Genomic DNA, 27,391 nt, shown 5'->3' with positions numbered 1-27,391 from the left:
ACAATTCCTTTAATATAGTCAGTGGTCAACCATAATGTAGATCTATTTGCTTTGTCCCTTTAAGATGCTGCACTATTTGTATATTGAACATTGTAATGCAATATATTTTTTCAAGCACATTTTGGACACCTTTTTTTTATTGTTGGTTACATGCCAAAGAGATCATTCATCTCCACTGAACAGACTGCTCAATACTGAAGTTCATTTCATACTTACACAGCATCTTTGTGACTGATTTCCTTGATGGCCTCTGTATGTTAACAGACATTTTGCCAGCTTCCAGTGAATGATCTCCCCTGAGCTGAACAAGACAAAGTGATGAAATAAAAAAATCTGTGAAACAGTTGTACTCTTACATTTGTCTATAGAATCTCACTTCTCAGATAGAAGCCAACAGAAAATCAAATAAATCACCCCTTCAAGAACCTTTCTTATATAGCTTGCATAATAAGTGCTATACAGTATATTGTATACAATAAATACAATTTTAACAATGTCCTGCATGCAGAGATGACATAGTGTAGTTTTAGTTTTTTAGTGAATTTTAGATTTTTTAGGTACAACAATGAGATCTAAGAAGGAAGATATTACAGTTGCAGCCAAAAGTTTTGAGACTGACATATTAATTTTCACAAAGTTTGCTGGTTCAGTGTTTTTTTTTTTTTTGTAAATTCTTTATTTTCAGAGTTTTTCAAAACAAACAATGACCATTTGGCCATATATAGTAGTATACAAAGTTGATATCACAGGTCATATACATTACATATATTAACTATTTGATGTATCTTTATAGATCCATAAGTAATATCATGCGGTATAGCAATGATCTCAGTCCCCTATATGACTCCTAGAGGTGTTAAGTAAAGACCTAATAATTGGATAGCAAAGTATATCAAAGTATCAAGGGGGACCATGGTTGTCTGGACCATATGCCATTTATACATAAAAAAGATAAGATAGAAAAAGATATTGAAAAAGAAAGAAAGGGGGAGAGAGGAGATAGAAGGAGAAGAAAGATGAAGAAGAGGAGGGGGGTGGAGGGGGGGATAGATAGTAAGCGAGGTTTAAGCTATTTCAGTGCTCAGTAGAACTGTGTATGAGTTGAGGAACTAAGGAACTAAGCTCAAGATCTAGATCAGGGTGTCGGTTAGATGACTCTAGCTCATCAGTGGTTTGTTATGATATGGGGTTATCAGCTAATTTCACATCACTGCCCATCATTCCATGACCTCCAAGGGTGCCAGGTTTTCAGAAATTTCTCGTGGTTTCTGTTGATCCAACTTGTCATTTCTTCGAAACTACAAATTTGATTTACCTTGGTAATCCATTCCTTTATAGAGAGGGCGTTTGCGTCTCTCCAGTGGAGAGGTATGATAGATTTGGCAGCCTCTATAAGATGGGTTACAAAATTGCGTCTGGATGGTCTGTAAAGGTCAGTTGGAAGTGAGAAGAACACCATTTCAAGTGTGATCTTTAGTTCTATAGCCGAGACTGTATTTATTATCTTATTAACGCCTTCCCAGAATGGGGTGATTAGAGGGCATGACCACCATATATGGGATAAAGATCCCTCTCCAATGCCGCATCTCCAGCAAATCCGGTCACCTGACAAACCACATTTGTGTAAGAACTCTGGAGTTCTGTACCATCTGGTAAGAAGCTTGAAATGATTTTCTTGTAGTCGTATACATGGCGATGATCCATGCGAGAAAGCTAGAAGCTTTTTGAGTTCCTGGTCTGAGAAATTGATGTCAAGCTCTCTCTCCCAGTCTCTAATATATAATGTTTTTTTTTTTTCAATCTCTGTTCCTAATAAAGCGTATAATGCTGTAATTTTCCTCTGCTTGCGAAGTGGGGACAAAAGAGTTTTTTCAAATTCTGTCAGTTGTCTCACTGAGTCAGATCTCTCCCTCAACCCTCCGCACACAGCTCCTATATATGCTCTAGTCTGACTTGCTTTAATGACGACCAAACTTCCTGGTGGATATCTCTATTATTTCCTAGAAGTTCAGGTATGAGGTTTGCCGGTAATAAGGGCGACGGGTCGGGTGCTAACTTTTTGCTTAGTTCTTTTCATGTCTCTCTTATCCCTTTCAATAAGGGGTCTATATCTTTATTCTTAGTTTGACTTTTGTCAGTTAACCAGAGAAGTTGTTGTAGTGTGGGCCCTACACTATGTCGCTGGTTGTCTTTGAGGGTCTACTAGCTCCAGCCATCTATTTAGTTGTGTTGCTTGATAATACCTCGAGACGTCTGGGAGTTCCAGACCACCGTCTTTTCTACTCCTTGTCAGAAGATCATGAGCTAACCTGGGTTTCTTCCCATTCCATAGGAATCTCAGAAAAAGTCTCCTAATCTAATGTTTTTGGTAGGTATATCGGGACCAGTTGTATAACATATAGAATCTTGGGGAAGACGTATGTTTTTATCACATTTTTTCTGCCCATCCAAGACAGATAAGGTAAGTTGTACTTCAGTAGAAGTTGTGTGATGTCCTTTTTAAGGGGAATGTAGTTACATTTAAATAGGTCATCCAGTTTCTTAGTGATCTTTATTCCTAGGTATTTTATTGTTCCCTTGGTCCAGTGAAAAGGGAGGTTATTCTGTAGAGAGGTTGCTCTGGAGTCGGGAAGTGAGATATTTAATATTTCGGACTTGAAGTCTGATATCTGGCTAAATAGCTCGATCTTTTTGACCAGTTGATCTAGTCCTTTATCCGGGTTAGTCACCAGGAATAAAAGATCGTCTGCAAAAGCAGTGCATTTTAGTTCTCCCTTGTTATGTTTGACTCCTTCAATTTCTTGGGTCTGTCTGATCAGCTGGATTAATGTCTCTATCACTAGTATGAATAAAAAGGGTGACAATGGACACCCTTGTCTTGTTCCATTTGATATTTCGAAGACTGGGGATAGTGTTCCGTTGACTTTTAGTCTGGCATGCGGCTGTTGGTATAGTGTGAGAATTGAGTGTATGAAGGGCTCAGGAAAGGCAAATTTTTCTAAAGTTAGCTTCATGAAGTTCCAGTTGACCCTGTCAAACGCCTTCTCGGCATCTATGCTCAACAGGGCCAACGGGAACCTCTTTGTTTTGGCTGCTTGAATAGCATGGAAGATCCTGTGTGTGTTATCTTTCCCCTCTCTACCCTTAATAAACCCTGATTGTTCCGGGCCTATCAAATAAGGGAGTATTTTATTTAATCTTGTTGCGAGTATTTTGGCCCAGATTTTCAAATCTAAGTTCAAGAGGGAAATTGGCCTATAACTTCCACAGTTCTGGGGGTCCTTGCCATCTTTATGGATAAGAGTTACGTACGATTCCTGTGTCTGTCTAGGCAATGACCCTCCCTGTGGTTCAGTGTCTTTCAATCTTTTTGTCAGATGTTTCTACTGTATAGTACAATTATAAGGATTTCATAAATTTTTTTTCTTTTTTCTTTTATTGATGCATACATTATTTTTAGGCTCAATAGTTCTAGTGTTAACTTCTGCAGTTAACCCTGGCATACTGGATATTAACTTCTAGGCCAAATCCTTACTGATAGCAACCCATTCTTGTCTAATCAATCCTTGGAGTTGATCACAATTTCTGTGTTTTTGTTTGTCCGCTCGCTTTTTCAGGACTCACCACATGTTCTCAATGGGCATAAGATCTGGGAAGGTTCCTGGCCATGGACCCACAGTCTTATTGTTTTGTTCACCAAGCCACTTAGTTATCACTTTCGACTTGTGACATGGTAACACATCCATCAATCCAGTTCAACCTGTTATCCTGCAAGTTGGCAAAAAACCTTCATGAGGAAGAAGCCAATTTTCTTCATTTTAGGGGAAAAAAATCCTTCTCGACTCCAATCAGGCAATCAGAATAACTCCCTGGATCAACGACCCCTCTCTAGTAGCTATAACCTGTAATATAATTACACTCCAGAAATACATCCAGGCCCCTCTTGAACTCTTTTAGTGAATTCACCATCACCACCTCTTACAGCAGGGAGTTCAATAGTATGACTGCTCTTACCGTAAAGAATCCCCTTCTTCCCTCTAGACATAGATGATTTCCCATTGTCACAGTGCTGGGTATAAACAGATCATGGGTGATATCTCTGGACCCCTGATATATTTATACATAGTTATTAAATCTCTCCTCAGTCATCTATTTTCTAAACTGAATAACCCTAATTTTGATAATCTTTCAGGGTACTGTAGTTGCCCCATTCCCGTAATTACTTTAGTTTACCTCCTCTGTACCCTCTCCAGCTCTGCTATGTCTGCCTTGTTCACAGGAGCCCAGAATTGTGCACAGTACTCCATGTGTGGTCTGGCCAGTGATTTGTAAAGTAGCAGGACTATGTTCTCATCACATGCATCTATACCCTTATTGATGCAACCTATTATCCTTATGGCCTTTGCAGCAGTTGTCTGACACTTGTTTCTAGAGTTAAGTTTGCTGTCCACTAAAATTCCTAAGTCCTTTTCAGAGCCGGGACAAGGTATTTCGGCACCCTAGGCAGAGCAGGGAAATTGCGCCCCCCCCCCCCCCACCATCCCCTGAATCAATTAAAAGTGACATTACTTCCTAATAAAAAGATTAAAGCATATTTAAAAGAAGCAGTAAAGGTCAGATACAGTGACTTACAGGTGAGGTCGACACGGATTTCAGTTCTTCACTTGTGCCCAGTAATAATAAAGCATTAACAGTATCCCTGGTAGTAATACTGCCACCAGTTCCCCCAATATTTTTAATGCCCCTCCTGTAGTGCACCTTGTATTATATAGCTCCCCCATAGTTACAGTATATAATAATTTTCCACCCCTCCCTGTAGCACCAGTATATATATGCCCCTTGTAGTGCTCCCATATAATGCTCCTCTGCCCCATAGTGCCAGTATATATATGCCTCAATAGTGCCAGTATATATATATATATAATGTTCCCTGTAGTACCCATATATAATGCTCCTCCATCCCCTCTGTTGTTCCTGTATATAATGTTTCCCCCCTGTACAGTCAGTATATAATGCTACCCCCAATTGCCAGTATATAATGCTCCCCCAGAGTGCCAGTATTTAATGCTTCCCCAGTGGCAGTATATAATGCTTCCCCCTGTACATTATAATTATATAATGCTCCCCCAGTGCCAGTATATAATGGCCCCCACCCTAGTGTCTGTATATATATATGCCCCCATAGTGCTAGTAAATATGCATATAATGTCCCCCCCCATAGAACTAGCATATAATGCTCCTCCACCCCCTGTTATTCCTGTATATAATGCTCCCCCTTGTACAGCCAGTATATAATGTTTCCCTCCTGTACAGCTAGTATATAATGCTCCCCCCCAGTGCCAGTATATAATGCTTGGCCATTGCTCAGGGTAAAAAACAAACTCTTACCTCCACCACCGTCTGCGCTGCAGGCCACAAACATCTTCCAATCTGTGTCCCGTGTTCCTGTGTTGCTGCATTGTGACGCAGGTGATCCACATGACATTACCACTCCTCCTGCACCAGGTCTTGTATGATCACGTCATTGCACGAGACCCGACGCAAGACCTGTGATGTCATGTGGACCACCTGTGCTGGGTCATGCATGATGACATTATCACATGAGACGCGGTGCAGGAGGACACGGTGACATCATGGCAACTTCTTGCGCTGCTCTACTGCCTCATAGGCTTCAGGCTGAGAGACTGAATGGCCTCAGATGCGGTCATGAATGCGACCCAACTTCTGGGTAGCAAGGTGGTGCATTAGGCAGACTCCTACCCTCGCCTACCCATCGTCCCAGCCCTAGTCCTTTTCCATTTCAGTGTTACCCAGGGTTTTACCATTTAGTATGTACTGCTGTCTTGTAGCCTTGTATTTCTCTTTTCCATTTGCATAACCTTAAATGTATCAGTGTTAAACCTCATTTGTCACTTCTCTTGTACTCCATCATGCTGGAAAAAGCAATGTTCAAATGTTCATCACTAAATTGCTCCTAGATCGTTGGCAGAAGTTGCTCCTGGAGGATGTTTTGATATAATTCTTCATTCTTGGCAGTGTTGTTAGGCAGAATTGTGAGTGAACCTACTCCCTTGGATGAGAGGCCACCCAAGACATGAATGGTCTCAAGATGCTTCACTTTTGGCATGACACAGGACTCATGGTAGTGTTAACCTTTTCTTCTCTGGACAATCAGTTTTGCAGATGTCCCAAACAGTCTGAATCCGAGAAAATAACTTTATCCCCACCTCTGTGGTCTAATCCCTGTACTTCCTGCAGGATGTCAGTGTCACGGATGATATTGCAGATAGCTGGAAGTTATGGATAAACATCCGACTGGCTTGATCCCAAACTAAGGAGCATAAAGGTGACCCCTGGAAAACCCTAAAAGCTCACCCTGACTGCTAAGCTCATACAAAGGTCTCAGAGGTAGATGATTGCATGCCCTCGTACCTAGACTGTGTGACACCTGAAAACCCTATAATAGTGAGGGGACACAACCACCGGCTCCCTGCACTTAATACGGAGGGAGTCAGGGTCACCTAGAATCAAGCCAGCAAGTAAACACAATACAAGAAAATAATTATCTGAACAAGCAGTAACTGTCTCCAGCAGTGATCACTTCAATCCAGGAAGTAATATAAACCGCAAAGTGAGGCAGTATGGGAGGGAATATAAAGGGAGGCAATTAGTGTGAATAGGTGACAGCTGGGAGAAGGAAAGGAGATGACAAAGTGAAACCAAAACAAAGAACATCATGCAAGAGGTACAGAAGAACGTCTGCCAGACCTTCTCAGAGAGCTGGCATGACAGTACCCCTCCCTCTACGAGTGGGCTTCTCAGGATGGGACCTATGGAAAGCCCTGATGAGACGAGTGGCCTTAATGTCCGCCACTGGGACCCACATCCTCTCCTCAGGACCATAACCCTCCCAATGAACGAGGTACTGGAGAGAACCGCTGATAATGTGAGAATCCACAATCCTAGAGACCTGAAATTCAAGATTACCATCAACAACAATCGGAGGAGGAGGCAAAGATGAGGGTACAGTGGGTTGGACATAAGATTTTAATAGGGACCTGTGAAAAACATTATGGATCTTCCAAGTCTGAGGAAGATCAAGACGGAAGGCAATGGGATTGATGACGGACAAGATCTTGTAAGGGCTAATAAACTTAGGACCCAACTTCCAGGAGGGAACCTTCAGTTTGATATTCTTTGTAGAAAACCACACCAGATCACCCACATTCAGGTCCGGACCAGGCACGCGTCTCTTATCCACCACACTCTTATATCTCTCACTCATCCTCTTCAGATTACCCTGAATCTTTTGCCAAATAAATGACAAAGACAAGGAAAATCTCTCCTCATCAGGTAAACCAAAAGACCCCTCTCCAGAGAATGTCCCAAACTGCAGATGAAACCCATATGCACCCAAAAAATTGTGACTTATCAGAGGACTCCTGGCGACGGTTATTTAAAGCAAACTCAGCAAGGGACAAAAAAGAACACCAATCCTCCTGATTCTCTGCAACAAAACAGCGCAGATATGTCTCCAGATTCTGATTGACGCGTTCGGTCTGACCATTCGACTGCGGGTGAAAAGCAGAAGAGAACGACAACCGAACCCCCAAGCGAGAACAGAAGGCCTTCCAGAATCTGGAAACAAATTGCGTGCCCCTATCAGAAACGATGTCTGAAGGAATGCCATGCAATTTGACAATGTGATCAACAAATGCTTGCACCAGCGTCTTAGCATTGGGTAACCCAGGAAAGGGAATGAAATGTGCCATTTTGCTAAAACGGTCCACTACTACCAGAATCACAGTCTTCCCCGAGGAACGAAGCAGGTCCGTAATGAAGTCCATGGACAGATGCGTCCAAGGACGGGAAGGAATGGGTGATGGGAGGAGAGAACCCGATGGCCGTGAATGAGGGACCTTGGCACGAGCGCAGGTATCGCAGGCTGCCACAAAACCCTCAACCGTCTTACGAAGAGCCGGCCACCAGAATCTCCAAGCAATGAGATCCACTGTAGCTCTACTCCCCGGGTGCCCAGCAAGGACAGTATCGTGGTGCTCCTTAAAAACCTTGTGTCGTAAAGCGAGAGGCACAAACAACCTCCCAGGAGGACAAAGATCAGGAGCCTCTGCCTGGGCTGCCTGAACCTCTGCCTCCAAATCAGGATAAAGAGCAGAGACGACCACCCCTTCAGCCAAAATGGGACCCGGGTCTTCAAAGTTCCCCCCTCCCGGAAAACAACGTGACAGGGCATCAGCCTTCACATTTTTAACCCCAGGGCGGAACGTGACAACAAAATTAAATCTAGAAAAGAATAAAGACCATCTGGCCTGCCTTGGGTTCAGACGCTTGGCTGATTCCAAGTAGGCCAGATTCTTATGGTCGGTAAACACGGTAATAGGGTGTCTGGCTCCCTCTAGCCAATGGTGCCATTCCTCAAAAGCTAATTTGATGGCCAACAACTCCCCATCTCCCATTTCATAATTTCTCTCTGCGGAGGAGAGTTTCCTTGAGAAAAAGGCACACGGTCGCCATTTGGCAGGAGAGGGACCCTGAGATAAGACCGCACCCACACCCACCTCAGAAGCGTCCACCTCAACAATAAAAGGTAGAGACATCAGGTTGTACCAAAATGGGAGCGGAAGCAAAACTCTCCTTGATACTAGAAAAGGCCTTAAGCGTATCTACCCACCAGGAGGAAAAATCTACCCCCTTTTTAGTCATATTAGTGAGTGGCTTAACAACAGAGGAATAATTAAAAATGAACTTTCTGTAATAATTGGCAAAAACCGCATCAGCGCCTTCTGATTCTCAGGGAGCTACCAATCAAGCACAGCGCAGACTTTCTCAGGGTCCATGCGAAAACCAGAAGCGGAGAGAAGAAAACCAAGAAATTGAATCTACGGAACCGCAAACACACATTTTTCCAGTTTAGCGTACAATTTATTCTCCCACAGAATGAGCAAGACCTGACGTAGGTGGTCCCTATGAGTTTTGAAATCAGGAGAAAAAATCTAAATGTCATCTAGATACACCAGTACAAATTTCCCCATTACATGATAAAAAATGCTGTTCACAAAATGTTGGAAGATGGCTGGAGCATTCATCAAACCAAAGGGCATAACCAAATTCTCGAAATGACCCTCAGGGGTATTGAAGGCCGTCTTCCATTCGTCCCCTTCCCTGACCCTGACTAGATTGTATGCCCCTCTTAAATCCAACTTAGAAAAAACTTTAGCCCCAACAATCTGATTAAACAGATCCGGGATCAGAGGAAGCGGATATGGGTCACGAATTGTGATACAGTTCAGCTCCCTGATATCCAGACAAGGTCTTAAAGAACTATCTTTTTTCTTTAAAAAAAAACAAAACAGCGGCAACAGGTGACTTCGAGGGTCGGATGTGTCAGTTTCTCAGGCTCTCAGAGATATAAGTACGCATAGCGACTCTTTCAGGTTGGGAGAGATTGTATAAACGAGATTTTGGTAGCTTGGCGCCTGGGATAAGATTAATAGGGCAATCGTACTCTCGGTGAGGGGGCAGCTCCTGGACACCACTCTCGGAAAACACATCCAAAAATTCAGAGAGAAAAGATGGTACAGTCTTGGTAGAAACCTCTGAAAGAGACGCCGTGAGGCAATTCTCTCTGCAAAAGTCACTCCAACCATTTATTTGCCTTGCTTGCCAATCAATGGTGGGGTTATGTTTAGTGAGCCAGGGTAGCCCCAACACTAGAGGAGTAGGTAATCCGCTTAGGACGAAACATGACATATCCTCAACATGAGCATCACCCACAGTCAAAAGGATATTGTGAACTATGCCCTTTAACGATATTTGAGAAAGTGGAGCGGAATCGATAGCAAAAACAGGTATATCCTTTTCCAAAGTGCATACCTGGAAACCATGTGTTATAGCAAATTGATTATCAATGAGATTGACAGCTGCTCCACTATCTACAAAAATCTCACAAACAAACGGCAAAAAATCTCACAAACAAGGTAACGGCAAACCATCAATTTCCGCATCAACCTTGCCAATAGTAGCAAATGTAAAGTTTTTAGAGGGTTTTTTCTTTTTGTTTCTTTATTACCCTCAGAAAACTCCCTGAATCTCCTAGAGGGGCAAACATTAGCCAAATGATTTATTCCCCCACAAGAGAAACAAACCCTCCTCTGAGAGCTGAATCCTCTACTATCAGAGGCAAGCAAACCCAGCTGCATGGCCTCCTGCTCAGAGGGGATTGAGAGAGACTGAGGCCCCTGCGCACTAAATGAGACCGCCCCACTGTCCTTGGACTGAATATGACATGAAGGAGTGGTCTCTCCTCTCTCTCTAAGACGCCTGTCAATACGGACAGCAAGAGACATGGCAGAGTCCAACAAGGCAGGTCTCTCATAAAACGCAAATGCATCTTTCAATCCCTCCAAAAGACCATGGCAAAATTTACTTCGGAGTGCAGCATCATTCCAACCAGTATCAGCTGCCCATCTCCGAAATTCAGAACAATATATCTCTGCGGACTGTTTACCCTGGCATAAAAGACGCAGTTTAGATTCAGCCAGAGCAATACGATCCGGGTCATCATATATCTGCCCCAGGGCTACAAAAATCCCTGAGCAGCGAGATGATGATCCCCACCCTCTGCTCTTTATCACCAGAGGAATGGGGAAGTAGGCAAAAATGGAGTTTGCAAGCCTCTCTAAAGCGAACTAAATTCTCACTACCCCCGGAGAACGTATCCGGAAGCGAGATCTTAGGCTCTGAACAAACTCCATGAACGCAAGCAGAACCGGTCACCTGAAACTGAGACACAGTTTTACGGAGATATGCTACCTCCAGTGAAAGACCCTGCATGCGGTCAATCAAGGCTGAAACCGGATCCATGCTTAAGACGGTAATGGCGGTTTATAATGTCACGGATGATATTGCAGATAGCTGGAAGTTATGGATAAACATCTGACTGGCTTGATCCAAAACTAAGGAGCATAAAGGTGACCCCTGGAAAACCCTAAGAGCTCACCCTGACTGCTAAGCTCATACAAAGGTCTCAGAGGTAGACGATTGCATGCCCTCGTACCTAGACTGTGTGACACCTGAAAACCCTATAATAGTGAGGGGACACGACCACCGGCTCCATGCACTTAATACGGAGGGAGTTAGGGTCACCTAGAATCAAGCCAGCAAGTAAACACAATAAAAAGGACTTATCTGAACAAGCAGTAACAGAAGTCTCCAGCAGTGATCACTTCAATCCATGAAGTAATATAAACCGCAAAGTGAGGCAGTATGGGAGGGAATATAAAGGGAGGCAATTAGTGTGAATAGGTGACAGCTGAGAGAAGGAAAGGAGATGACAAAGTGAAAGCAAAACAAAGAACATCATGCAAGAGGTACAGAAGAACGTCTGCCAGACCTTCTCAGAGAGCTGGCGGTGACAGTCAGTTTGTCCTTGATGTTTTCCTTGGAGAGAAGTGGCTTCTTTGCTGCCCTTCTTGACACCAGGCCGTTCTCTAAAAGCCTTCGGCTTGCACTCACACCTGCCTGCTGCCATTCCAGGACAAGGTCTGCACTGCCGGTGACCCGATCCCATAGGTGAATGCTCTTTAGGAGACAGTCCTAGCACTTGCTGGACTTTTTTGGGTGCCATGAAGCCTTCTTCACAGCAATTGAACCTTGAAGTTCCTGATGATCCAATAAATGGTTGACTTAGGTGAAATCTTACATGAACAATGCCTTTTCCTGTGAAGCCCTTTTGATGCAAAGTAATGATGACTGCATGTGTTTCCTTGGGAGTAACAATGATTTTAAAGCAACCAGTCTGCTCTTCTAATTTAATCATCATGACAGAGTGATATCAGCTGCCATGTCCTTATTAAAGAAGATCTGTAACCGAAAAATGCAATGCAATCTGACAGCACCATGTTATAGAGCAGGAGAAGCTGAGCATATATATATATATATATATATATATATATATATATATTTAATTCAGCAAAACTTGTAATTTTTACATTTAGATCTGCAGCCCTTTGACGAGCTATCGGTACAGGAGGGAGGTGTTATCAGTGACTGACAGCTCTCTCTATGTACACTGATAACCCCTCCCTCATGTATTGATAGCAAATTACAGCGCTGCAGATGTAAATGTAAAAATTACAAGTGCTTATGTCCAAGTCAGCTCGACTAGTGAAGTGTAAGGAAGATTACTTTAAAGAAACATCTCTGCCTATTAAAGGGAACCTGTCACCTCAAAAAGGCATCTACACCTGCCAGCAGTACCTCATAGTAGCCCGCAGCCTGTTAATAATCATATATTTCATCCTGTTGTATGATGCTGCGTAAGTTAAAAAAAACGCAGTTTTATTCTCCATCAGCGCTATAGTGCCGGCCAGCTTGAATTCAAGGGGGCAGCGGCCTCCTTGCTTCAAGTCAAGGTAACCACGCCACCTTACCATCCCCTCTTGCCTGAGAGTGACAGCCTGCAGTGCGCCACAATTCTCCAAGTTTCATGCATGCGCATTGCGCCGCTGAAACCCGGCTAACAGGGGCAGCAGGAAATGGGATAGCGCATTACTACAGAACGCACCACGCATGCGCGAGACTTGGGGAATCGCGGCCGCACTGCAGGCTGTCTCTCTCAGGCAAGAGGGGACGGTTAGGGGGCGTGGTACCCTTGACTTCAAGCTGGCCGGCACTATAGCGCTGATGGAGAATAAAACCGAGTTTTTTGAACGCAGCATCGGACAACAGGATGAAACATATGATTATTAATAGGCTGTGGGCTACTATGAGGTACTGCTGGCAGGTGTAGATGCATTTTTGAGGTGAAAGGTTCCCTTTAACTACATTTGCAGCTGTGTCTCCTGTAAGAGCTTTGAAAAAGTGCATTTGTGTAACACCTGCCAGTCTATTGCATGCTGAGAACTGTTACTGATGGGCTTCAACTTAATTCTTCAGTAAAGAAATGTTCTGCTGTTAACTTGGCTTTGTTATTCCCTGTACCGCTACACTGCACTGACATCTACAGCTGTACAAAGGGACCCAGCCTTGCACCTTACCAAAAGCTTCAACATCACGGGTACCTCAATTGACAACAGGCATGTATTATTCCTTCCCATGTGCATAACCTTACATTTGTCAGTGTTAAACCTCATTTGCCACATTTTTGCCCAAGTCTCCAATGTATCCAGATCCATCTGCAGCAATATACTGTCCTCTTCCATGTTAATTACTTTACAGAGTTTAGCATCATCAGCAAAAAAATTTATTTTACTGTACTACCCCTCTACAAGATAATTAATAAATGGGAGACTCAATTACTAGTGGTACAGATAGGGCGGTCTGTCACAAAGACCGGGATGGTCAAACAGTGTGTTGTCTTCCTGGCACTCAAGATCGACATATCGTGGATCAGGTGGATAGATTACTGGGAGGGGCTGGCGAAGATCCAGCTGTCATGGTCCACATTGGAATCAATGACAAAGTTAGAGGTAGGTGGAGCACCCTTAAAAACTATTTCAGGGATTTAGGTCACAAGCTCAGAGCAAGGACCTCAAAGATAGTATTTTCCGAAATACTACCTCTACCATAAGCCACACCAGAAAGGTTGCGGGAGATTAGGCTCAAGAACTGGTGTAGGTAGGATGGGTTTGGGTTCCTGGAGAACTGGGCCGACTTTTCTGAAGGCTACAGGCTCTATCATAGGGATGGACTGCACCTCAATGGGGAAGGTGCAGCTGTTTTAGGGGTGAATATGACTAGAAGGTTGGAGGCGTGTTTAAACTAGGGACTGGGGGAGGGTAATTACATTAGAGGAGGGGAAGATTGTGTAGTCCTGGGGCGAGCTAATGAAACTGGGGGAGGAATAGAGGGAGGGACTAGAACAGTTGACAAGGAAAGGTGTAGGGTAAAGAATATCCCAAAATCTGTTAAGTTTATGTATACTGATGCCAGTAGCCAACTAATAAAAATGTTGAACTAAAAGAAGTAATCTGTGAGGAGGACTATGACATAGTGGGAATAGCTGAGACATGGCTGTATGTTAGCTATGACTAGGTGGTTAACGTACAGTTTTTTTTTTGAGGGTGCTTTCAATTTAATTAAGCAGCATATATACGTGATTAATGCAGGAATATCCATGGTGTGGCAGCAATCTACCTGTGTGTGTTAAGTTGAAATTGAGCATCAAGCCTTAGTCGTTAATTTATGTATATTCAGTTCAGTTTCCACACTGTTGAAATTGAGCTCACAAAATTGAGCGTCAAGTGCAATTGTTAAATGTAATAATATATATATATATATATATATATATGTATATATATATATATATATATATATATATATATATATATATATATACAAGTCACAAGGTAGGGCAGCAATCTACCTGTGAGTCATAACGAGAAATTGTCAATTTCCCTGAATTCTATTTCTACACAGTTGGAATTTAAACATTTTTATTGGACTTGTTCAATTTAATTAAATCAGCATATAGGTGATCAACACCAATACACAGGCCAGCACACAAAAGTATCTGGCCTAAATAAACTTTCCTATATTCACATGTTTTTAATCGTTTTTTTTGGGGTGGTTGGGAGGGGTCATTGATTATATTTTGACAAGCAGCACATATAAGTGATTACTACAACAATACACAGGATAGTGCACAATGTTATCTGAGAGGTCCAAAAATGTTCGGGTTACAGAAGGGTTCCAAAATAAAGACCCAGAGCCAAAATGTGGGTAGTAGCAGCACCAACTATCTGGCCAGAAGTAGTAGTAGACCACAGTTGTCCTTGCTGTCTTTGGAAAGGTGCACAATTATAGTTGAGCAGAAAGAGGATGAGATTGTGGAATGGATTGCTCACTCCCCCTCTTAGTCACAGCAAGATGACATGAAGTGACTTCAAAATCTGACAGATGCCGTGGAGCCAGGGGTCACAGTGTTCCTACAGCTCCTCCTCCTTGCAGCCCCAAAGAAGGCTTCCAGTGGAGTGCTCCCATCCTCTATTACCCCTTCCTAGAGGAGCGCCTTCCTTTTTCCTAAGAAGTGGCAAGAAAACTCCACCACAACCTACGGCAGATAGTCAAGAGAGTCTCCCTGTTGACGACTTGTAAGAGCGCCCTCAGCGTTTGGGCTGCCCTGAGGAGGAGATTGGGGAGGAGGCCTGTGACCCCATGTATACCTGTGTTGATGGTGCTTTTAATAGTGGCACCTGCAGCCACGGCATTGGGGTGGTGGCAACTACAGTGGCAGTAGGGGAAAACGCAGAGCAGGGGAGGGTGGCCCTGGAGCCCACTATGATATCTCACAGTCTGATAAAAACAGCAGGGAGGGTGAGGACTCCGATGATAACTGTGTGTTGGACCTGGGAGCTGGATTGGGGTGCTGAGGAGGAGGCAATATCAGTGGAAAAGTCGGTGGTGGCAGCAATAAAGAGCAGAGGCCACATACCTACCAAAGAACAGCCAGACCCATGTCTGCTTTGAGATTTGGTGATGCTGCTAATGCTGTGGGTGGGTTGGGCCCAAAATGTCCTAGAGCTAAGCCCAGCTCTGTGAGAGCAGAGCTCCTGTATAACGCTTTTTCTCCACATGGCGGGCACAAAAAAACAGAGTGGTGTGCAAGATCTGCAGGAGTAAAATAAGCAGTGGCCGTTTAAACACAATTATAGATACCAGAGGTCTATTGCAGCACATGAGGCAGCATCACCAGATCCTTTGGGAACATGCAACTGGCCAACATTCCCATTCAGAACAAGTCTGTCTTTCATTTTCTGGTCCTCTTTGTGGCAGCCAATCCGCATCTACAAGCAGTACGGTACTTTGGCATCATCATCATCGTCACTTTCTTCTTCTCCTTCTAAGACTCCTCCTTGTCCTCAGCTCCATCGTGAAACATCTAGAACGGAAAGTTTGGCCATGGAAAAAAATTATTCCACCAGCAATTAGCTTGTCTACAAGCTAAACCCCCACCTGCAGTTGCTGTAGTACCATTGTTGTAGAGTCTTGTACTCTCTAGTGGCAGAGAATGCGGGCCACTCTTTGAATTCTCGCTGTGCATAAAGCTGTACTCCATGGTGGACAACTTGAGCAGCTGTTACAGGCAGGGACAGTATATGTCTTTCACGGCCGACTGGATCAATGTTTTTTCCGCCAGTGGAGAGGCAGCACCCTGGCAACATGGCTAGGTCCTTTTGACCACCTCCCAACATATCATGGGGCTGGCTCCCATAACAGGCACCTATCTGCCTTCTCCACCTTCCCCTCCATGGACACGGTCCAGTCCCTAACAGCAACAGGGCACAAGGTTGCTTGCACTACCCATCCTTCCTATCACATGTGTCAGGTAAAGCATTGCCATGCTGTGTTGGAGCTGATTGGCCTGGTAGAGAGTAGCCACACCAGCGAGCAGTTGCTCAAGTACATTTAGCAGCAAACATCCCACTGGCTTTCACCCTGCCGAATCCAGCTGGGCAAGGAGATCAGCGACAATGGGTGCAATATCGTGGCTACCCTGAGCCTGGACGAAATAACACATGCTCCATTCATGGCAAACATCATCAACCTAGTGGTGCAGCGCTTTCTTAATAAGTAAACTGTCTTGTGCAAGGTGCTGGCAAAGTCCAGGATACTGTACAAGCACATCAGCAACTCTTACATGATGAGGAACACTCTCCTGGACCTGCAGCAACAGAACACCCTGGGGCTACACCAATTAATTAGCGCTGTGCCAAATCGCTGGAATTCAACATTGCACACACTTGAATGTCTGTACGAGCACCAGAAAGCCGTGAATGATTTTGTCATACACCAGACAGCCTCAGCAGTAGGGAGCATGTGTTGCTTCGAGATCAGGCAGTGGCAGCTCAATCGAGACTCCTATTGGGTGCTGAAGCCCTTCTAAGAGGACACAAATTTTGTCAGCAGGGACAACTGTGGCATGAACGACGTCATCCCTCTCATATTTATCTTACAACAGAGACTGACGATCATGTATCAGGGGACCACAGTGGAAGAAGATCAGCTGACACATCTTGCCATCCGCCCTATAGATGTTGGGGACACACAAAGTAATCTGTCATGGAGGATGAGGATGACCAAGAAGAACATGAAGAAGATGAAAATGAGGAGCTGCCACTGCAAATGGAGTCGGAGGAGTCGGAAGTGGAGGAGCAAAAGGACGGTGATGAGTATGGTACTGGCTAAGACACCCAATCATCTCAGTGGGGGGAGGAGCTGGAAAGAAGTGGCTCCACGGCCACGCTGGCCAGAATGACCACCTGTGTGCTGGCGTGCTTACTCAGTGACAGACGTATTGTTGACATCAAGCAGTCTAATGCTTACTGGGTAGCCATGCTTTTAGACCCTCGCTACCAAGGCAAAATGGGGGAATGTCCTGTTGTAGAAAGGGAGGACAAATTACATTACTACCAGGAAACACTGTACACCGCAGCTTACGGCAAACAGATGCCTTCCACCAGCGTGTCTGAAAGGGAGGCCCCCTCCACCCCCACAGAGTCACCCCCCTCCCGCCGCCGCAAGCAGCAGAAGCCGCAGCAGCCATTTCAGTCTCCTCAACATGATGGAGCAGTTTTTCCATGTGCCTCGCCAGGAAGAGGCCAGTCAGCAAGCCAACAGCTCCTGCCTCAATGTGTACTCACTTTCCACACATCTGATTTTTCTTTTTCTCTTTGAAGGGGTGAGGTGTCGACATTTTTTTATTTTTTTGTGGGGGAGATGGGTTAAATTTCATGAGGCGGCATATGTGCATGATTACTGTATTAATAGAGAAATTTTCTCACAGTCCAAGCAGGTTAAATGCAATCAATAGGCCTCTTCTTGCTGCCGGTGCCCCATGTTGCCACTCTGGCTGTTTGTCTGCCTACCTACCATCAAGTTTTTTACAGCTGCTGCTGTGGCCTACATCATGTCACTAATGCCACATGCCAACCATCATGTTCCCCAAAGACCCTTTTTTTAAATCTCATAACGCCGTGTGTATTTAAACAACATCTATCCCCGATAAGGGACAATGTTTGGAAGCTTTGGAATAAGAAAAAGACATGTGCCAGCGCGGTGTGGTTTTAAACATGTTGTATGATGATACCATCAAATTTGAGTTTACCCATAGCTATATATGTCCGTGTCACTCAAACATCATTTACTATTGCTGTCATTGCGTTCCAGAGCATGGGAAGGGGGAGGGAAAAAATTCATAAAAAAATAAATGAAGGGAGATTAGTGTTGATCGAGCACCAAAGTGTTCGGGTGCTCGAGTAGAACACCTCAGGATGCTCGGGTGCTCTACTGAGCACCCGAGCACAATGGAAGTCAATGGGAGAACCCAAGCATTAAAGCAGGCACCCCCTGCTCCGAAGAGGGGAGGGGGTCTGGTTTACATGAAAAGGTCAGTAATTGATGGAAACACCACTGAAATGGTTCGGGAACATCATGGGGAGGATGTCTGGATGCATCTTGGATACCAAGGTCGCTGCTGGGAACGATGTTGTCCGAGTAGTACGCCAATTTTACAGACTGACAATAATACGCACAAAACAGAAGATAAAATCGATTTTAGAGGAAAAATTGTTATGAAACATGTATATTTACTTGTATATAAATATACCTGTATATTTACTTGTATATAAGGTGCAAGTGCTGCCAAAAATTACAAGGAAGAGGCACTCCGATACAACCTGTATATCACATAAAGAAGGGCCCCATTCACATTGTTGTACAATTGTTCAGTTAGTGGGACTCCTACACTCATAAAGCCTCTGCACTAAGTGAAAGGGCTGCCAAAAATGACAAAGAATCGGCACTCCAATACACCCTTCACAAAAAAGTTTGAGTTTGGGACCCGAACCCGAAGCCCATTGAAATCAATGGGGACCTGAACTTTTGAACACTAAAATGGCTGTAAAAAAGTAATGGAAAGGGCTAGAGGGCTGCAAATGGCAGCAAAATGTGGTTAAGAACATGGTAAGTTCTCTGCAAACAAATGTGGATAGGAAAATGACTTAAAATAACATAAAATACGTAAAAAAAATAATATCTTGATCTTGGAGGACAAGGTCCATATGGAGTAGGAGGTTGAGGAGGCGGTGGATGTGGCGGTGTAGGTAGAAGCGTCGGTGGAGGAGGAGGTAGCCAACACTGTTTTTTGTTTTAGTTTTTTAGTTTTTATATATATATTTTTTAATTAGGGTACACCCCAAAACATTAGGAAATATAACCTGGTTTAATCCCCTCCAGCCGTGCTAAACAAACTTTCAGACAATACACTAGCTGCAGGGTAGGCCAGCACCTCCAAGGCATAAAGGGCAAGCTCAGGCCATATGCCCAATTTGGAGACCCATCAGTCAGTATGTGTAGGAGTGTGCACACATACTGCTCCACCATGTTGCACGTCCCCATGATGTCCACGATCCAATTGGATATCTGCTCTATCAACTTTCAATGTTCTTTTCTGCGCCTACCATGTTGATCACGGTTAGCAGCGAATCAGGGTTCCACGCCAGAGAGGGAGCGTGAGAAAGGGAGACCACATCCATGGGAGGATAGAGCAGGGGTATATCACAGACAAAAATTTGTGAATTTCACCAGACAATGTAACAGACAAATTAGTTAAATTTGTTTACCTGTCTACTAGGTAGAGCAGGGATACATCACAGCCAAAAATGTGTGAATTTCCCCGAAAATGTAACAGATAAATTAGTGAAATGACATAAAATAAAATAGATACAAATAAAAAAAAAAATAAGGTTGAGGAGGCGGTGGACGAAGCGGTGTAGGTGGAAGCGGCGGTGGAGGAGGACGAGGTAGCCAACACAGTTTTTTTTTTTTTTTTTAAATAAGTGTACACCCCAAAAGAGTGGGAAGTATCAAAAATACAACAATGATCAATTGCACTGTAGTATAACAATGGCTGGGTAAGGCCGGTATACATGTCTATTCTGCATAAGGTACAGACAAGTCCTGTGGGATCCATGCCTGCCTTGTTCATTTTAATGAATGTGAGCTTGTCCACATTGGCTGTGGACAGGCGGCTGCGCATGTCTGTAATAACGCCCACTGCCGTGCTAACCACACTTTCAGATAATACACTGGCTGCAGGGCAGGCCAGCACCTCCAAGGCGTAAAGGGCAAGCTCAGGCTATGTGCCCAATTTAGAGACCCAGAAGTTGAAGGGGGCAGACATGTCAATCAGTACATGTAGGCATGTGCACACATACTGCTCCACCATGTTGCTGAAATGCTGCCTCCTGCTAAGACGTTCCATATCAGCTGGTGGTGCTGGTTGTTATGGCGTGCTGACAAAGCTTTTCCACATTTTGGCCAAGCTAACCCTGTCTTCTGAGGTGCTGGTGGTGCCCCAGCTGCGTTTGCGACCTCTTCCTCCTCCTCTGCCTTCGCCTTTTGTTTCCACTGTGCCCCCGCTGTCAGGTGGGAATACCACCGGCTGCGCGTCTACCAGCCTGCGCTTGTACTCGCGCATCTTACGATCACGCTCCAGTGACTGAATTAAGGATGGTACGTTGTCCTTGTAACGGGGATCCAGCAGCGTGGCCACCCAGTAATCAGCACAAGTTAGAATGTGGCCAACTCGGCGGTCGTTGCAGAGACACAGCAGCATGTAATCGCTCATGTGTGCCAGGCTGCCCAGAGGCAACGACAAGCTGTCCTCTGTGGTAGGTGTATCGTCTGTGTCCTCTGTATCCCCCCAGCCACGCACCAGTGATGGCCAGGAGCTGGTTTGGGTGAGACCCTGCAGTGAACACGGTTCCTCCTCCTCCATCTCCTCCTCCTCATCCTCCACCTCATCATCCTCCAGAACTGTGTCCTAGCTGGACAATTGTGTACCAGGCGTTTGTGGGTGCAAGAACCCACCTCCGGAGCCACTTGTGAATGACTGGCCGGAAACCCTATGAAATGATCCCTCTTCCTCCTCCTCCTCCTGTGCCACATCCTCTTCCATCATCGCCAGAAGCGTTTTTTCAAGGAGGCATAGAAGTGGGATAGTAACGCTGAGAATGGCGTTATCGCCATTGGCCATGTTGGTGGAGTACTCGAAACAGCGCAAGAAGGAACACAGGTCTCGCATGGAGGCCCAGTCATTGGTGGTGAAGTGGTGCTGTTTCGCAGAGCGACTCACTTGTGCGTGCTGCAGCTGAAACTCCACTATCGCCTGCTGCTGCTCGCACAGTCTGGCCGGCATGTGCAAGGTGGAGTTCCACCTTGTGGTCATGTCGCATATGAGGCGGTGAGCAGTAAGGCCAAAGTTACACAGCAGCGCTGACAGGCGAGCAGCAGCAGGGTGAGAACGCCGAAAGCGCGCACAGACTTCCCGCACTTTCTGCAGCTCTGACATATCGGAACCTCTGCACCACCAAATTCAGCACATGTGCCAGGCAAGGGATGTGCGTCAAACCGGCTAGTCCCAGAATTGCTACGAGATTTCGCCCATTATCGCACACCACCAGGCCAGGCTTGAGGCTCACTGGCACCAACCACTCATCGGTCTGTTGCTCCATGCCCGTCCACATCTCTTGCGTGGTGTGGGGTTTGTTCCCCAAACAGATACATTTTAAAACTGCCTGCTGTCGTGTACCCCTGGCTGTGCTGAAGTTGGTGGTGAAGGTGTTACGCTGACCGGATGAGTAGGCGCTAGAGAATGAGGAAGCGGAGTAGGAGGAGGAAGCAACAGGAAGCAAAGAGAAGCGCCCTGCAATCCTCGGTGGTGGAAGGACATGCGCCAAACTGCTATCTGCCTCAGGCCCAGCCGCCACTGCATTTACCCAGTGTGCTGTTAGGGAGATATAACGTCCCTGACCGTGCTTACTGGTCCACGTATCCGTAGTTAGGTGGACCTTGCCACAGATAGCGTTGCGCAGTGCACACCTGATTTTGTTTCCCACTTAGTTGTGCAGGGAAGGGAAGGCACGCCTAGAAAAGTAGTGGCGGCTGGGCACAACGTACTGTGGGACAGCCACCACCATAAGGCTTTTAAAACTCTCTATCTCCACCAGACGGAATGACAGCATTTCAAAGTTCAGTAATTTTGAAATGCTGGCATTCAGGGCCAGGGATCGCGGGTGGGTAGGGGGGCACTACCTCTTCCGCTCCAGTGTTTGAGAGATGGAGAGCTGAACGCTTCCCTGGGACATTGTGGAGATGCTTGGTGACCCAGGTGGTGGTGTTGCTGGCAGATCCTCTGTTTGCGGGGTGGCAGGTGGCACTGTCACTCCAGAGGTGGATGATGAGGCAGAGACTGCAGCAGAAGAGGAAGCAGGAGGAGCCAGAGACCTTTCTTGGTTTTTGAGGTGTCTACTCCACTGCAGCTCGTGCCTTGCACTTAGATGCCTGGTCATGCAGGTTATGCTCAGGTTGAGATCGTTTATGCCTGATTGCACAGCGTGCAAACCACTCGTGTCTTGTCGTCAGCACATTGTCTGAAGAACTGCCACGCCAGGGAACTCCTTGAAGCTGGCTTTGGTGTGCTCAGTCTCTTGCTGCATTGGGCATTAGCAGGCATACTGTCTAGAGGATGGCCGCTCCGCTTTTGCACCCTGCTCCCTCTTCTGCTGTGTTGGTGGCTCTGTGCGAACCACTGCCTCTTCCTTCGAACTACATAGGTCACTCGCATGACCTTGATTCCATGTGGGGTCGAGGACCTCATCGTCTTCCACATCATCTTCCACCCAGTCTTCACCGCTGCCCTCCTTGTCTGTGTGCACACTGCAGAAAGCCACAGCAGTTGGCACCTGTGTTTCATCATCATCCAAGACGTGCTGCGGTGATCCTCCCATGTACTCATTTTGAAACATAAGTGGTTGGGCACTCAATCTCTTCCACTTCTGGGGCAGGGCTATGTGGATGTCCCTGGGAAACCCTGCTAGCAAAGTCATCAAAGAGCAGAAGAGACTGCTGCATGACTTGGGTCTCAGACTGCTTGGCTGATTTGCAAGGGGGTGAGGTGAAAGACTGATGGACATGGGCTGCAGGTGCAAACTCTGATCTTTTAGGAGGAGACTGGGTGGGAGACAATGTGAAGGAACTGTAGGCACTGTCAGCAACCCAATCTACTATCGCCTGTACTTGTTCTGACCTCACCATTCGTAGAGCCGCATTAGGCCCGACCAAATAACGCTGAAGGTTCTGTCGCCTACCGCACCTGAGGAAGGTGTTTCACTTGTGCGTGTAGCTGGCACAGATCGACCACGTCCTCTCCCTGCAATAGGAGCTCCACCAGCAGCAACACGACCGGGACCACGTCCCTTATTCGAAGCTCTCCTCATTCTCTAGATGCAGCAAAGGCTGAAAATTTAATATTTGCCCCAAAATGGGTGTTTTTTTAATAACAGAAAATAACAGCAGTATCTAACGTGTGTATTTCACACTGACAGATGCAGCAAAGGCCTCAAATTTATTATTTGGCCAAAAATAGGTGTTTTTTTTAATAACAGAATACAACAGCAGTATCTAAAGCGTGTATTTAACTCTGACAGATGCAGCAAAGGCTGGAAATGTAGTATTTTGCCCAGAATGGGTGGGTTTTTTTAATAACAGAAGATAACAGCAGTATCTAATGCGTATATTTCACACTGACAGATGCAGAAAAGGCAGCAAATTTAGTATTTTGGCCAAAAATTTTTATTTTTAAAACCCAGAAAATTATTGCTGTATTTCAAGCTTAAATTTCACACTGACAAATGCTGCATAGGCCCCAGATGTAGGGTATTGCCAAAAATGGATGCTTTTTTAAACCCAGAAAATTATTGCAGTATTTCAAGCTTGTATTTAACAATGACAGATGCAGCAAACACCGCAAATTTAGTATTTTGCCTAAAATGGGTGTTTTTTTAATAACAGAATATGACAGCAGTATCTAACGCTTGTATTTCACACTGACAGGTGCAGCAGATGCAGCAAGGGCTGTACAATTTAGTATTTTGCCCAAAAAAGGTGTTTTTTTAAAACCCAGAAAATTATTGCAGTATTTCAAGCTTAAATTTCACACTGACAAATGCTGCCTAGGCCCCAGATGGAGGGTATTGCCAAATATTGGTGCTTTTTTAAACTCAGAAAATTATTGCAGTATTTCAAGCTTCTATTTAACAATAACAGATGCAGCAAACGCCGCAAAATTCGGATTTTGCCCAAAATGGGTGTTTTTTTAAAAATAGAATATGACAGTAGTATCTAACGCTTATATTTCACACTGACAGATGCAGCAAGGGCTGTAAAATTTAGTATTTTGCCCAAAAGGGGTGTTTTTTAAAACCCAGAAAATTATTGCAGTATTTCAAGCTTAAATTTCACACTGATGAATGCTGCCTAGGCCCCAGATGGAGGGTATTGCCAAAAATGGGTGCTTTTTTAAACCCAGAAAATTATTGCAGTATTTCAAGCTTGGATTTCACACTGACAGATGCAGCAAGGGCTGTAAAATTTTGTATTTTGCCAAAAAAGGGTGTTTTTTAAAACACAGAAAATTATTGCTGTATTTCAAGTTGAAATTTCACACTGATAAATGCTGCCTAGGCCCCAGATGGAGGGTATTGCCAAAAATGGGTGCTTTTTTAAACCCAGAAAATTATTGCAGTAATTCAAGCTTTTATTTAACAATGACAGATGCAGCAAACACTGCAAAATTAGGATTTTGCCCAAAATGGGTGTTTTTTTTAATAACAGAATATGACAGAATCTAACACTTGTATTTCACACTGACAGATGCAGCAAGGGCTGTAAAATGTAGTATTTTGCCCAAAAAGGGTGTTTTTTAAAACCCAGAAAATTATTGCAGTATTTCAAGCTTAAATTTCACACTGACAAATGATGCATAGGCCCCAAATGTAGGGTATTGGCAAAAATGGGTGCTTTTTTAAACCCAGAAAATTATTGCAGTATTTCAAGCTTGTATTTAACAATGACAGATGCAGCAAATGCCGCAAATTTTGTATTTTGCCCAAAATGGGTGTTTTTTTAATAACAGAATATGACAGCAGTATCTAACGCTTGTATTTCACACTGACAGATGCAGCAAGGGCTGTAAAATTTTGTATTTTGCCTAAAATTATTGCAGTATTTCAAGCTTGTATTTAACAATGACAAATGCTGCAAAGGCCACAGATGTAGGGTCTTGCCAAAAATGGGTGATTTTTTTTTCTAGCTTCTTTTGACTGTCACAAATGCACATATGCTGTGCTGATGCACTGAACTTGCATAAAATGGCCGCCGCCGCCCACCTAACTAACAGCCTGATAAAAGTTATTTTTCTGTGTCATTGTGCTCAGGGCAGGGTAAAAAAAATTGTGCACTGCACCCACAAAACAAAATCTAATTAGATTGCTCTGATAAGAAGCACTTCAGATTAAAGATTCTTTCCTATTCTTTCCCTCACAGCAGCAGCATCCTATCCCTACACTAATCAGAGCAGAGTGACATGCAGCTCTACGTGACTCCAGCTTATATAGAGGCTGGGTCACATGCTGCACTGGCCAATCACAGCCATGCCATTAGTAGGCATGGCTGTGATGGCTTCTAAGGGCACACAAGTTAAACGCTTGTTGATTAATGGCGCTTCAAAAAGCGCCATTAAAATCGCTGAACACCGAACTCGAACCCAAACTTTTACTGAAATGTTCCAGTCCGGGGTCCAAAAATCCTAAAGTTCGAACTTTACAGTTCTGGTTCGCTCAACCTTATTTATTACACATAAAGGAGGGCATCATACACACCATTGAAAAATTATGATTGCTGGCCTGCTAGTGACCCTCAAAAACATTAGGAGTAAGGGCCGGCTGGTGACCCTATAAAATATTAGGGGTGAGGGCCTGCTGCTGATCTGAACATCTAAAACATTAGGGGTGAGGGCCTGCTGCTGAGCTGACCATCGAAAAAATTATGGTTGAGGGTCTGCTGGTGAGCTGACTCTCTAAAACATTAGGGGTGGGGGCCTGCTGCTGATCTGACCATGGAAAAAATTATGGGCAAGGGCCTGCTGCTGATCTGACCATCAAAGATTTATGGGAGAGGGCCTGCTGCTGACCATCAAAAAAATGATGGTTCAGGGTCTGCTAGTGAGCTGACCATCAAAAAAATTATGGTTGAGGACATGCTGCTGAGCTGACCATTGAAAAAATTATGGTTGAGGGCCTGATGCTGAGCTGACCATCGAAAAAATTATGGTTGAGGGTCTGCTGGTAAGCTGACTTTCTAAAACATTAGGGGCGAGTGCTTGCTGCTGATCTGACCATGGAAAAATTTATAAAGAAAAATTGGGGGTCAGTCAGCAAATCCAGTACACAGGTGAGCGTTGCCATGGCTGAAAGCACAAAGGCAAAAAAAAACATACAATGCAACAGCACTCTGCAAACCAAATAAAGTACAATAATGCCAAAATAATAGAAAATATTCTGGTGCTAATGTTGCGCTAATAAATTTGAGATGCTTGGCAAATTATGGCTACTTTCACACTAGCGTTCGGGGCTCCGCTTGTGAGTTCCGTTTGAAGGCTCTCACAAGCGGCCCCGAACGGATCCGTACTGCCCCAATGCATTCTGAGTGGATGCAGATCCGCTCAGAATGCATCAGTTTGGCACCGTTTGGCCTCCGCTCCGCTCAGCAGGCGGACACCCGAACGCAGCTTGCAGCGTTTTCGTGTCCGCCTGGCCGTGCGGAGCCAAACGGATCCGTCCAGACTTACAATGCAAGTCAATGGGGACGGATCCGTTTGACATTGACACAATATGGTGCAATTTCAAACGGATCCGTCCCCCATTGACTTTCAATGTAAAGTCAGGATTATACCATCAGATCGGAGTTTTCTCCAATCCGATGGTATATTTTAACTTGAAGCGTCCCCATCACCATGGGAACGCCTCTATGTTAGAATATACCATCGGATTTGAGTTACATCGTGAAACTCAAATCCGACAGTATATTCTAACACAGAGGCGTTCCCATGGTGATGGGGACGCTTCAAGTTAGAATATACTGAGAACTGTGTACATGACTGCCCCCTGCTGCCTGGCAGGTGCTGCCAGGCAGCAGGGGGCAGACCCCCCCCCCCTCCTGTATTTAACTTATTGGTGGCCAGTGCGGCCCCCCCTCCCTCCCCAGTATTAATTGTAACCAGTGCGGCCCCCCTCCCTCTATATTCATCGGTGGCCAGTGCGGATATTAAATATGACCAGTGCGGTCTCCCTCCCTCCCCAGTATTAAATATGAGCAGTGCGGTCTCCCCCTCCCTCCCTCCCCAGTATTAAATACGAGCATTGCGGCCTCCCCTCCCTCCCTCCCCAGTATTAAATATGAGCAGTGCGGCCTCCCCCTCCCTCTATTCATTGGTGGCCAGTACGGATTCAAAGTATTGTGATCAGTGCGG

At 44.9% G+C, this 27,391-nt stretch overlaps 1 protein-coding gene across 1 annotated transcript in view; it reads right to left on the bottom strand.

Annotated features, from left to right (window-relative positions):
• NMUR2 (neuromedin U receptor 2) overlaps positions 1 to 27,391 on the bottom strand; it is an 84,213-nt gene that overhangs the window by 26,438 nt on the left and 30,384 nt on the right. Inside the window, exon 2 of the mRNA XM_040436768.1 lies at positions 217 to 301. Coding sequence (XP_040292702.1) covers positions 217 to 301 — 85 coding nt within the window. The remainder of the gene's footprint in view (positions 1 to 216; positions 302 to 27,391) is intronic.

This window comes from Bufo bufo, chromosome 1, assembly GCF_905171765.1.
Source record: "Bufo bufo chromosome 1, aBufBuf1.1, whole genome shotgun sequence".
Taxonomy (NCBI): domain Eukaryota; kingdom Metazoa; phylum Chordata; class Amphibia; order Anura; family Bufonidae; genus Bufo; species Bufo bufo.
The sequence above is the reverse complement of the archived record's forward strand: the minus strand, read 5'-3'. Positions and strand labels throughout refer to the sequence as shown.